At 54.4% G+C, this 13,636-nt stretch overlaps 1 protein-coding gene across 1 annotated transcript in view; it reads left to right on the top strand.

Moving 5' to 3' along the window:
* The window catches only part of FSTL4 (follistatin like 4), a 400,034-nt gene that overhangs the window by 283,224 nt on the left and 103,174 nt on the right, over positions 1–13,636 (top strand). Inside the window, exons 5-6 of the mRNA XM_036240329.1 lie at positions 1,853–2,046; positions 5,599–5,722. Of these exons, the coding sequence (XP_036096222.1) occupies positions 1,853–2,046; positions 5,599–5,722 (318 nt within the window). The remainder of the gene's footprint in view (positions 1–1,852; positions 2,047–5,598; positions 5,723–13,636) is intronic.

Consider the following 13,636-nt stretch of genomic DNA (forward strand, 5'->3'; position numbering starts at 1 on the left):
GCCTGGCAGCATCCGGGCATGAATGCTTGCCCCCAGGAGAGCCCGAGGGCCCCTCCGCACAGACTCCCGCGCACCTGCACCAAGGCTTCTGACGCGGCCCCTGCACTGCGTCCTGACGCCTGGTTCATCTGCCAGAACTGGATTCACCCTGTGGAGGGCAAGGACGCAAGATTTGAACAAAACCAGTCCTCTCCTTTGCCAAAACTGACCCTTCTCCAGACCTGGGGAGAAGAAAATCCCAGCGGGCTGCCACGTCCCGTCCGGGCGGGAGTGGTTTTGTGCCGGGGCAAGGCCACTCTTCAACCCGCACAGCCACACAGACGGGAGGACGGGAGGACGGCTTTGCGGGCTGGTGGCCCCAAGCACTCCCAGGCCAAGGAGGGTGCCAGCACTGTAGGGGTGGGAAAGTCCTGACTGTCAGCCGGGAGCGCCCAGAGAACAAACAGATTTGATTATATTGAACACAGCAATTGATTTTTTTTCTAAATAAGCACGTAGGAGGAAATGGTAACAGGCCTCTGTTTCTGACAAGAATCAATTGACGTCAAATTGGAAGAAAATCTAGAAACACAAACAAGCGCGAGAGAAGTTGGTTGGGCCATCCAGGCTGGTCCCGAGAAGGAGGGAGGGAGAGAGAAACAGAGGTCCCTGTCCACACTTCCCCCACTACAGAGCGTCCTTGTTCCTTGCCCTTCTGAAAGAGGTCCTGACAAGAAGAGACAGCTATCGTTGTGTGACCTCACTGTGCCGAGCCGTGCAAATCCCCTTATGTGCCTGTCTTATTTAATCCTCATTAGAGCCCTGTGTGGGAGGCCGTGTTCCCTCACTTCCCAGATGACATCATGGAGGCACCTGGCCCAAGGTGCACATTCAGGCAGTGGACTCGAGTGGGTGCTCCCAGCACTGCTTCACAGTGACTCTCCCCACCTGAGCTATTACCTGGTGCCCTAAACTGGCCTTGGAATGAAAGGGAAGAGCTCCAGGCCCCAGATAGTCCATTCCCAGGAGCACATTGGCTGGAGTGGACGGTGAGGATTCCACCAGGACTCAGCAAAACCAGACGCAGGAAGCCCTCCACCCCCAGGGAGGCGAGGAAGTGGGCCTGGAGGGCCTCTCCTGGTCTACAGACACCCGGCAGCCTCAGTTTACAGGCTGTGCCTCATATGGTGTTTCTCCTGGTGGCTGCGTGCACCCCGGGCCTCATGTGCCAGATTGCCAGGCGGTCCTGATGCTGAGCAGCACGCACGCCCATGATCAAGGCCTAGTAATGGGCCGTGTGCTCCGGTGTTAATTTTGTAAAGCTTCCTTTTGTTTCTCGGTCGTAGACTTACATACACATGTTTGTTTTGAAGTAATCCAGCTCTGGGAGTGTACCTAATTAACTTAAGCAGGGCTTATGAGTCCTATTAAGTAAAACTGCCGAATCTGTGAAGCCAAGTATTCAAAAGCAGCCTTTAAGGTGGGATTAAGGCAAAGACGAGCTATTACAAAATGAAACTGGGGCCAGCTTCGCGGAAGCCACTGTGGGCTAGCGCTGTGAATCCCCCAGAAAGACTCCCCTATTCCATCTGGCAATGGCTCTGTGTCTGGCACGTAGTAGATGCTCAATGAATCTCTGTGGGATGGACAAGCAGGCTCCATCCAGCATCTGCCTCACGTGTAGCACGTATTCAAGTGCTGGGTGAATATTTATGTGATGGATTGGTGGGCAGAGAGACAAGCAGATCCCAACCACTCCAGTGGCACCCACATGCACAGACAAATGCCCAGGAACTTGACGAGTGAACGGATGAACGTCCTCGCGACACTCAAGGGAGGAGTCTCACTGTCATAACCTCATCTTCTCTTCCAGGGGACCCGTGCACCATGGCCGACTACGCCCGCCTGAAGAACGTCCTCCTGGCCCTTCAGACCCACCTGCAGCCACTCCAAGAAGGAAGCAGCAGACAAGACCCTGCCTCTCAGAAGCGCCTCCTAGTGGAATCTCTGTTTAAAGGCTTGGATGCAGATGGTGATGGCCACCTCGGCAGCTCTGAACTGGCTCGGGTGAGTACGGCATCCGGTGAAAATAAAATTAAAGAGGAATCCAGTTTCCAGTTAGTACGTGAATAATGAGAACTGGGAGCTGCCCGGGAGGACAGTCGTTTGTAACTGTCTCTGTACTGGACACCTAGGAGGCCTCTCTCCTGCAAGAGACCCTTCTCCAGGCAGCGGGGAGCTTGTGTTCAAGGCCTCTGAGAATCTCTCACAAACCAAACAGTGCTGGTGTCTTCTCCCACCAGCCACCTTCAGCCGATAGTTACAAACAAGCTTGGAGGCGCTCGCAGCCAGCTGGTGAGACACACTTCAGAGGGGCTGGTCTCTGATGTCGTCATTGGGAAATAAATCTCTTCTTCCTTGAGTCTTTCACTTTCCTCAGGGGGAAGGTGAAAGAGAAGTAGGCTCGGTTTCACCGAACACACTGGGCTGTGACCTGAGTGTCCCCAGTCCTCTCCCCAGGGTCTCGCTGCTCTTCAGTACCCAGATGTCAGCAACCACACCTCAGCCTGCTTGCTTACAGGACGCCCTGCCCCCCCCAACACTGCTCTTCCTTTCAGAGAACACTGGGATGGCCCCTGTGGTTCGCCTCCCTCCCCAAACCCGCGCATGTGCCGGCTGCCCAGCCGGAGGTGCGGGGCAGTCAGCGTCCATGGCAGACAGGAACAAGGAGGAGCAGGCGGGGCCCAGCCCCAGGAGGACCTTCCGCGCAGCGGCCGGAAGGCGGGCGGGGCGGGCCAGAGGGCCTTTCCTTCTGCTCCTGCTCTCGGGTTCCTGAGGGCCTGAGCCCTTGAGCCATGTCAGGCAGGTGCACAGATATGCAAGGCAAGGCCAGCCTCCCCGGGCGGGGTGGTGGGCGAGGGCAGCTCGTTTGCAGAGGCCACAGAGTGCCCACCCAGAGGACACACCGATGAGTCCCACCTTTGATGCCACTGTACAGAAGCCCTTCTCCAGATGCAGTGACCCTGTCAACGCTGCGGCAGGTCACCTGAAGGACTGGCTGGGCATGCTCTAACACTCACCGAGCGTCCCTGTGTGCCAGGCCCTTTCCCTGCGATGTCACAAACAGAAGAGGCCTTACTGTGCAGTGTAGTAGCTGAGAACACAGCCTTCACGGTCACTGCCGACATCCCTGTCCTGCCTCCAGTGTTTCCTAGCTAGTGGGTCTTGGGAGACACCTCACCTCTCTGTGCCTACGTTTCTTTTTAAAAAAATATATTTTTATTGATTTTAGAGTGAGAGGAAGGGAGAGGGGGAGAGAGAAAGAGAAACATTGATGTGAGAGAGAAACATCGATCTGTTGCCTCCCATACACACCCAACCAGGGACGGAACCCACAACGTGGGCATGTGCCCTGACTGGGTATTGAACCGGTGACCTTTCAGAGCACAGGATGATGCTCAACCATCTGAGCCACACCGGCCAGAACTGCGCCTCCGGTTCTTGCGAGTGAGCCTCACAGGGCCGTCAGGAGGGTTAAACAACTAAGACGTGCTGAGCACAGTGCTTGGCACAGGGCATGTTCTCAGTAGGTGAGGTGGTCAGTGTTGATGTCCTCGTCATCGTCTTGTTTACTACACTTCCGCCTCAACCCTTTTGGCCGTCCTCTGCTAGGTGGTAGGCACCCCTGTTACCTCCACTTCACAGATATTTTTAGATGAAAAATAACAAGGCTCCAAGAATCAAGCAGCTCGCCTGAGCGTGTTCACTGCCTGGGACATGCTGGCGCTAAGATGAACCCGTTGGGCTGGTGTGCGCCCTGCTCTCCTCCCAGCACGGGGTCTCCTGGGGGAGAACGGCTCCCACCAAGAAGTTCCACCTGGTCCTCTCAAGCTCTGGGGGGCTAGCAAGTGCCCACAAAACCTGAGTATGGAACAGTCACCCAGCAGCCCCGCCATGCAGAGCCCCCCTCACAACCCTCTGCTCCAGCCCGTCCAGAGCCTGCTTCCAGGGGGGGCATGGGAACCACAGCTCCAAAGGCACTTGCAGGCCCCACTCTGCTCACCCCTCCTGGGTAGCACACACAAGTGCATGCAGGGCCTGCCTCCCAGGCACACGCCACCTCAGCCATGCCCGCCAACACGCCACCACCTCCATCGGCAAAAGGCCCCCAGCTATGACTAAGACCCCATGGGGCAGGGGCAGCTACCCACAGAGGACCCAAGCTGCTCCGGGAAAAGCCCGGGTCCTGTTAGTTATGGTTCACTGCAGGAGAACCATCTGGTGACTCCCCGGGCTACAGGCCGTGCAGGCAGCGCCCGGGGCAGGCACCTGCCTTGCCCTGGACAGAGGCAGCTGTGGGCTCTTGGCCCCTGAACCCACACTGGCTCCCAAGTGGCCAAGTCAACAAAACCTTCCTGGTCATGTTGCTCTAACCTGGCAGAGACGTGCCCCGAGGCACCTGAAGCCATTAAGAAGCATGGTAATTGGACTATGATTTCCTCTTTAAAATTTAATGCATTTAAAGTCCATTTCATAAAGCTGCCAAGCAGAGCCCGGCTGGAGGGGGCCTCGCCTTGACACGGAATCAAAGGTGTCGTGGACACACGTGTCGGTCCTATGAAAAGTTAATCAATTTCTAATGCAGAAATAGACAAAAGGACATTTCCATCTCTGAAAGATTGATTTCGGGTGTTATGGTTGATCTCCCTTTTATTGACCACTCTTACTTGCTGGGTGAAGGGTCATTTTTTTAACATTATCACATTAAATTGCCTTTAATACAGCAGACGAAGCTGAGACTGTTAAATAAAGAGAAAATGCCCCTGTTCCCCCTTTCCCCCCCAAAATAAAATAAAATCATTTCCTTCTTCTGAGATTTCCTTCTGAGCATTTTTTTTCTGTAAGACACGCCAGCCTCTGGCTCCAGCCAACCGAGGGTGCCTGGAATTTCTACCTTCGGTCATCTTTGCATGTGGCTGGTCACGCCGGGGAGGCCTCTGTGCCTCTGTGCCCCGCAACCTCGGCCACACCCAGAGAGGGCTTGGTGGAGGCCCACGCATGGCCCCCCCAGAGTCAGCAGAGTGGCAGCTCCCCCTCTGGGGCTGTGCTGTCTGTGACCAGGGGCACAGCCCTGAGGCTGGTAAGGGGAGGGCAGTGTGAACAGAGCGGGGACCTTGCAGCTGCACACAGCTGGGAGCCAGGGGACCTCTGTTCAGCCACTATTGTTTGCTGGATTTATTTGACCAGACCCCTTCTTGGCTCTGTTTCCCCATCAATAGCATGACGGGGTGAATCAGGTGGCCTCAAGAATCCTTCCGACCTCCAACTGTCCGGGGTCTGTCTGCACAGATGGGGAGGAGACACATCTGAACGCTACTTCCGACTCTGCCCCAACCACTGTGACCTTAGAAAAGTCCCCTCCCCCGTCTGAGCCTCAGTGTTATCATCTATAAAGGGGGAGGGTCAGACAATACAAAACCAAAGAGCTTCAGATGCTCCCCATGCCCACTAAGCTGTCGCTGGAGTCCTTGCCCCGACTCGGCCTGAGCCAGGTCCCAGCAAAGCCCACAGCTCCGAGCTCACTGCTGGCCCGGGCCTTGTTCCCCTCCTCACCCACAGCACGTGCTGAAGGAGCAGGACCTGCAGGAGAGCTTCCTGGGATGCTCACCAAGCGACCTCCTTCGATTTGATGATTACAACAGTGACGGCTGGCTGACCCTCCGGGAGTTCTACACGGCCTTCCGTAAGTCGGGCCCCAGCCGGGCGGGGGGCAAACTGGCTCTGTCCGCAGGCATTCCTGCACCGGAATGCACGGGCCTAGAGTCTGTCCTCGGGTCTCCAAGGTTGGTTTCTTTTATAGATGAAAGCAGTTGGATTTGTTTTGCAACAACCCTGAGCTTGAAAGGGGTGAAGGAGAGTGGTTTGGGAGAGGGAGCGCTCGGTCTGTTCCTTTGGGATAAAGGATCTTCTTGCAGTCATTTGAGGAACACAGGATTGTGATTGACGTGTCTGGGAATGCACCTCGGGACACTTTGGGGGAGTCTGGGCCTGTATGCGGAGGAAGCAGACTTTAGGGCTATCCCCAGGCTGTGTCCTGGGCCCCCCGGGATGAAGGTTCTACAGGAGGATTCTAGAGGCTGAGCCAGGCAGGAGAGGGAGCTTCAGCAGAGAGGTAAAAGTCGTGCTGGGGTTGATGTTGGCCCCAAAGAAACGAAGCACCTTTATGTCAGACAGTATTCAGGCTCTGCTTAAGGCAGGTGGTATGTGTACCCTGTGTGATGTGTCCTTGAACTTGACCTTCAGGCCCAGGAATTTGAGAAGCAGGTGTGAGACACCCCCTCCCCACAGGGTGCATTAAGCCTCTGAGCCACAACCCTGGCATTCTGCCCCACCCCCACCTCCCTGGAGTGCCACTTTTCAGAAAGGCGTAGGTGCTCCCTATTGACATCTTGTGAGGTTGTTATTCCAAACATTACAAGGCTAGTCCTTCGCAAGAAGGGCTCTGTGACAAATAGAAAAGGTACTTATATGGCATAAGAGGAGAGAAACAAGTGTGATTTTTTTTTCCCTGGGAGAAATGTCCATGAGCTCCACACATGGATGCCTTTTCAGTCCACAGCATCCCTGTTGCCAAGGACCAAAGCCCAAGCCCTAAGTACAGGGCTCTGCTTGTTACGCAGTAACTAGGGATGCTTCCCAGTATCCTCCCCTGCCCATGATTAACAGTCATATCTGTTCATGGTAGTTCAGAATAAGGTGTAAGTGACTGATAGGCTTAGCCTGCTGTGGGAGGTGTTGCCTTTGTGGATCTAGGAGTTATTGCCTGAAATAAATCTCTAAATTTTAGAATGAATGGAAGTATCAGCAACTCCATAGCCCTAGTTCTTGAGAGCCCATTGTTAGATTTCCAGGAATTTTCAAGGCAAACAAACAGTTGGTAGCTTTTAATTGTCCATGGTGGGAGTACTCACACCACGGAAATTTACACCATACAAATAATGCAAAAAGGAAAAGGGGGCGTCTGTTTCCTCTGGAGAACCAGTGGTTTCCTCTGGAGAGCCACTGACCTACACATCACTCCCGCCCCGAGTCCACCTGTCCATCCACCTTCCCCAAACCCAGACCTCCTCATGAGTTTAATCTCCGTTGAATCTGGACAAGAAGAGAGTAGGGTGGTCAGGGCAGATACCAGGCGCTTAGCCCTCCACAACAGGAAAGCAGCATCAAGTGTTCTGGGGATATTTGAGCCGTCCCCAGCAGGCCCCTTGGCAAAAGGAACTGTGAAGGAAAAGGTTGGTGCATTTTAAGGGCCAGGGGCCAAGGCTGGACTTCAAGGTTTGGGGGATACACCAGGCATCACCACTCAGCGGTCCCACAATGGCAGCATTAAGCACTGAATGGCACCGCTCAGGCACTGTCCCGGGACCCAGTACCACAGAGCGTCTGCTCAGCGAGCTCTGTTCCTGGGAATCAGTCTGGGGCCAAACAGGAAGCTGCTGGTGCTCCTCTCAAGGAAATAGAAGCACCCCTGCTGCCCCGATGAAGGAAACGGCTCCCTGCCCGCCCCCCCAACGGAGATCCTGGTAAACATGAGCTGCCCATGGAACAGGAGGGCAGCCATCACTCCACCTGCGCCAGGTCTCGTGCAGATCAATGCAGCGTCTGTTTCCTTTGTTCCTGGGTGGTTATTTGAAAAGCATGATGATCATCATTTTTAAAGCAAATTAGATTCTGCTGTCGCCTTGCACTTGTTTTGAACCAGGCAGCCAAACCATCCATCACAGCCCAACCCAAATAATAGATATGCCATAAAATGTAAACTCGCAGACATTAAGGAAGCCACAGAATGAGCTAACCCACTGTAAAGGCCTGACAGGCGGCTGCTCGGCGCACGCGGGATCGATGGTTTTCAAAGTCATGGGAACGCTAAACTAAACTCCCGGAGCTCGGGGAATGGATTTACGGTTCAGTGAATGTTAAATAGGTAATTGAAGTGAGACATATAGGTACAACTTATTACCCAGAAATCAATGGGCATTAAAGAAATCTCACTACAACTCAAGGTAATAGCTCAAACATGTCAGCAACAACATTTTGGATTTAATTTTCAAAACTGGATCTGATGGGTTGGCAAAGGTTGAGATTTTAAAATTCTATTTTCTAGTCTCTATTTTGTCAGAGTCCGTGGGTACCAGGCAGGGTGAGTCCTGGCGCCAACCCAGTCACTCTATTAGAGGATGGATTTGGGTCATTTCCCTGGAGAAGTGGGTTGTATTTACAAGTTGGGAGGCTGGGGCCTCCTAAGCCACATCTTCTTGTGCCGCTGGCACAGCCATTCATGAGAAGATGAGTTTGCCATTGTCTGCAGCTGGCTGAGGGCGATGTCAGGAATCCCGGACGGGCGGCTGCCCGTGCTCAGCTGAGCTGCTTCATGGTGGGGCTGTGCCGTCCTCTGCAGAATGGGGGACTCCTGCCCAGGGAGAAGAGCAGAGGACGGTCCCTTAATCGTAGAAGTCCGTTCATCCCTCTAACTGTGGGATGGAGCTAAGGCTCCCAGTCACTCATCTGCGTACAGTGACGTGAGTGAAAGAGGAGGGCGGTCCTCTTCTCGTCCTCCATTTACCACCTGAACGTTCTGTCCGAGTTGCTTTGGGCTTTCCAAAGCACCGGCTGCCCTGGGACCAAGGGCACAGTGTGCTCTCGCACGTCCTCCGCCCTCCCTCCGGCCCCACCCAGCAAGCTGCGGAGCCCACCTCTGGCCCCGCTGCAAGGCCGAGGCCCAGCGAGTCGTGAGCGAGAGGTGTGCCAGCCCTGTCTGTGCGGCCCAACAAACTATCTAAAAGGTGTTCGTTTAAAAAGCTTTTCAATAATGCATGTCTTTGCATTTTTTTGAATGCTTGGGATGGGATCTTGGGAAAATCATGTTGCTTAAATGAGAATTTTTTTTCTCACTTCACTTTCATTACAAGTTTCTTCTGCTTTTGAGAAAGATACTTGTTCTTTTAATGAATCCTGTGAGAACCATGTGTTGGATGCAGAGGGTTTGAGCAGCTCGTGTTGCGGGGAGGGGGCCTCACGCGTGTGAATGGTCTGGGATGACAAACGCAGTGTCCAGAGGGGACCTGTGCCCGGGGCACCGCGGGGAGCCGGCTGTGTGGGCTGGGCACCCTCCCTCAGCCCCAGGCAAGCAGGAGGAAAACAGGAATTTCATCAATTACTGTAATACCTCAGTTTCCAGGGCAACTCTGTGAAAGAGATGAAGCAGTCACCTGGTGAATTTACAGCTGTTTTTCTGTGTTGTGGCTGCAAAATGAAAGGATGGTGCCACGTCATTATCCTCAAGGATGACTCATCCCCAGCACAGGCCAAACACCATGCCAGACACATGGTTTCAGTCAGTCCTCACAGCCACCCAGTAATGAGCAAAACAGCAAAACACAACAATGGCAAGCCACTCCCCCCCCCCAGTCCCCCAGCTCCTTGTACATGGAGGGCGAGTTCAGACAGGAAGTTGAAATGGTGAGGATACTGCTTTATCCTCCAGTCCCTGAGTTTAGGATGGTGAGCAACTAGATTTCAGATAGCATGGGATTTATCAAAAATTGTATCTGAATCCACTTGGTTCTTGAGTTTGAGGACAAGTAATACCTGCACACCAGTGTCAGTTGGGCCGAGGCCAGGATGATCAGTGTGATGACTCCCCTAATCCCAAAGGGACAGACCACGGTGGCTCACACAAGACTTGCACATCAAGTGGCAAGTTCACTGCCTTTGTTACCTCCTCTTCTGGAGGGTGTACCACCGTTAGATTGGAGCGGCCAAAGGAGAACTTGAAAATTGGAAGACAGAAGGTGCTGTGAGTCTCGCCAGCCCCTTCTCAGGACAGATGGGGGGCACTTTCTCCTCACCTCAAGCATGGAAAGCAGGGCTCAAGGAGGCTCACGGGGGCTTGCTGAGTCCCCAAGGCAGGCAGTGTGCCGTCTGCATGGGTTTGCTTGTCAATGCCATTCTGTTAGGAATGGGCTCACCTCACATTTATCACGTGTCAGCGCTGAGCATTGTGTCCCTATTTCACAGATGAAGAAACTGAAACTCAGGGAAATTAAGCATCTAACCCAAAGTCACACAGTCAACAGGTAGGAGAAGTGGGATTGAAACCAAATGCCTGATTCAGGAAACTTCTCATGCATTTAAACACACTTTGCAACTCATCAGAATTCTTCAGTAATAAGAATCTCACTGTCCCCACATTTGATTTCCCTAAATAGCAAGTCCCAGCTCAATGGTCTCCTCCTCCAGGAAGTCTTTCTTAATCTGTCTTCCCTCTGCCAAGCCCCACACACCTTCCTCTGTGTGCCCTCGGCCCTGAGTTTATCTCTACCCAGTAACAAGGCTGTGACCTGATGGTTAAGAAAGTGGACTAATGCCCTGGCCAGTTTTTCTCAGTGGTTAGAGCGTCAGCCCATGGTTCAGGGAGACCCAGGTTCGGTTCCCACTAAGGGCATGTACCTAGGTTGCAGTTTGTCCCAGGCCCCGGTTGGGGTCATGTAGGTGACAGCCAGTCAATGTGTCTCTCATATTGATGTTTCTCTCTCTCTCTTCTCCCCTCTCTCCCTCCCACTCTATCTGAAGATAAATGCAAAAATGTCCTCAGGTGAGGATAAAAAATAAAAAGAAAAGAAACTGGACTAAGTCAGACCTTGTTCGAATCCTTGTTCTACCACTAGCTTGTGACCTTGGACAGTTCTTTACCAGAGGTTAAGCTGGGTTTCCAGTTCCTCTTCTGTGCAATGGGCAGAATCACCACTGGTACTGAGCAAGGGCCCGCTGCCTGACATGCATAGAAGCCAACACTATACCACCAGCTTTTGAGAAAAGAAACATTTTTGTTGAGTCAACCCAAAAGGAGACAGAAGGCAAGACTCAGATCTGTCTCCCCAACTGAGGTTTGGGGTGGACTTCAGGGGCCCTTCACTTCAGAAAGGGTACGGGCATTCGGGTTCCCGTCGTGTCCCTGTCCTTCGGTTCTGTGGCAGAAAGGAACCTTGGTTCCAGGTTCCCCTCTGACCATGGTTCGGCTACATGACTTAGTCTGTTCTGTGGTCTCTGACCGGACAGGGCCAGTCAGAGCTGGTCTGCGGTTATACTCCGCACAGGACTAAATGAGATATACATGTGAAGTGACACCTTGTGTGTGGTCACGCTGAGTAATCACTGACCAGGTAGGTCCATGGCGGAGGCGGTGACGGCGGTGGGGGAGATTTCTGTCTTCCCACAACCTCCCTCCCAGTCCGTCACTGAGCCATGTCCGTGTCCTCTTGCCTGCATCAGTCCTTAGGCTCCGTGAGGCAGAAGCCGTTTTGCTTACCAAGGGCTCTTGCCTGGCGTGGGGTCTGGCACCCAGAAAGCCCTTGGTAAAGTCCACTCGGTGAGGGGATGGAATATATGGAGAAACACACTTGGCAAAAAGGGGTCTAAATACAATGTGACTGTCACAGGGGCCCAGAGGGCCTTTGCATGTCTCCAGGGGGCCAGGGGAGAGGGAGCACAGGAAGCACCTTGTTGGGGACCCTGGGGAGTACAGCAAGACTGAACCAGGCCAAAGAAGGTACCCCGTGGCTGCCATGTGGCCCACACAGCCCTGACCCGCTGAATGAGTGAGGGGGGGCGAGGTGAGCCCCTGATGCCCACATGGGCCTAATGCTTTCTTAGTGAAGACAAAAGCTGCTTGTCCCATAAAGCCCCCAGTCTGCTCCCAGGACCACTAATGGGCCATTTAGCCCTAGATGGGGTAAGTGTTCTTTTAGGCTGTTAAGCCACCTGCCCGCTGCTTAATTACCTCCACCTCCAACATCTGTGTGTGGAGATATGGGCTCAGTCTGCTCGTCAGCCCCGTGGTGTCTGGGGCCTGGGGCCACATCCCCAGCGGAGGCAGAGACCTGGCTTCGAGAGGGCCAGGCTGAGCCAGTGGCCGGCTCTGCCGTCTTTGTGCTAATCCGTACACCTTGGGGAATAATTTACTAACATAGAATGTGGGCTTGTATTTCTTCTGAGCTCAGCTCCTGAGAACCCAGCACACACCTGCACAGCCTCAGCTCGCCCCCAGGGCGACCTCCCTCCCACCTGAGGCCACATCACAAAGCAAGCCTGACACCCACACGGAAGGTAGTGCGGGGTCTCAGAGCCTCAGCCACAGCTGCCCTGCTGAAAGCTGGAGACCCTGCCGGCTCAGGACCCCCTAAGCAGGCCAGGCAGGCCAGGGAGGGTAGGACAGGAGGGTAAGCCTCCTGAGCAAACCCACTGAGCACAGAGACCCAAGCTCCCTGACTCAGGTGAGGGCCAGAAATAGTCAAGGACGCAGCACCATGTCGGACCACTGTGGGGAGACTGAGCCTGGCTGCCCTGGAGCTGGCGTGGCCGGGCTCTGAACAGAGGAAGAGCATCCAGGCAGAGGGGTGCAGCCCATTCTCTCACCCAGCAACACTTGGAGTGTCGTGTCCATACAGGGGGCAGGCCAGCCGACCAGAACATTTTAGAGGCTCCTGGCCAGCGCTGCAAGAGCGTGCATGAGGACAGGCTTAGCAGCTGACACTGGGAGCTTAGGAGGAGAGCGTCGAACCAGCAAGCGCTCAGAGTCCACTGTGGGCTGCAGCAGGCAGGCAAGACAGCCGTGAGCAATTCAGCAGGCCCTGCCCACATCGAGCTTGCACCCTGTCAGGGAGGCAGTTGGAAAATGTTAACTTTAACTTCCATGTTACTACCCCCAGCCTCCTATTGTTTAACCTCGCCCCAAGCCCCTTAGTCCAGGAAAGCAAAGCTTATCGCCCGGGGCCAGGAGGAGCAGTATCCTGAAACCCCCACCCAAACCTAAACACTGCTCGATGAGAACAACTCTCGGAAAGACCCCAGCCCCGACCAGTCAAGGACCACCGACTCCTGGGCTGGCAACCCCCCACCCCAGCCCTAAGTTTAAAACCCTTAGTCTGTACCAACCGGCTGCTGCGCTCTGCTTGGAGGCAGCCCGGCAGGTACTTCCCTCAATAAACCTGCACTTCCTGGCTACTCGGCACCCTCCCGTTCTTACAGAAAACAGAAAAACAACCACATAAACCAAGTAGGAGCTGGGACAGAGAAAATGGTACAGGGTTGGCAGGAAAGACCTGCTTTCCCCGAGGGGTCAGAAAGGGGCCTTGGAGATGAGGCCTGCACACCAGGTTGCAGATAACCAGGCAAAGGGCAAGGAGAAGTGTGGTTCAGACAGGAGGGCAAAGGGCTCGGTGAGTGAGGAGGCCGTCAAAGGGCAGAGCTGGGCCCAGACGGGTTGGCAGGAGGCAGACTTAGCTGAGACCTGCGGAGGCCCCGGAGCCAGCTGCCCGCCTGCGGGAGTGCTGGGGAGGGGGGAGGCCCATGGCTGCCCATGCACCAGCCCAGGCGCATCTCTGGGTCGGATGCTGGGTCTCAGCTGGAGAGCCAGGCTTGGCCTCAGAAGCCCCTTCAGTGATAACTATCAGGACAGAAAAGTGAGCAGAGCTGTTGTCTGAGGTCTCAAGGAACCGATGCTCTAGAGCCTGAACTCCGCCCCAGCTGAGGGCATGCTCACCCTCTGACTGGCCTGGCTGTGCTGGGAAACCATTGGCAGCCCATGGTGGGGACAGGG

This window comes from Molossus molossus, unplaced genomic scaffold, assembly GCF_014108415.1.
Source record: "Molossus molossus isolate mMolMol1 unplaced genomic scaffold, mMolMol1.p scaffold_m16_p_4, whole genome shotgun sequence".
Taxonomy (NCBI): Eukaryota; Metazoa; Chordata; class Mammalia; order Chiroptera; family Molossidae; genus Molossus; species Molossus molossus.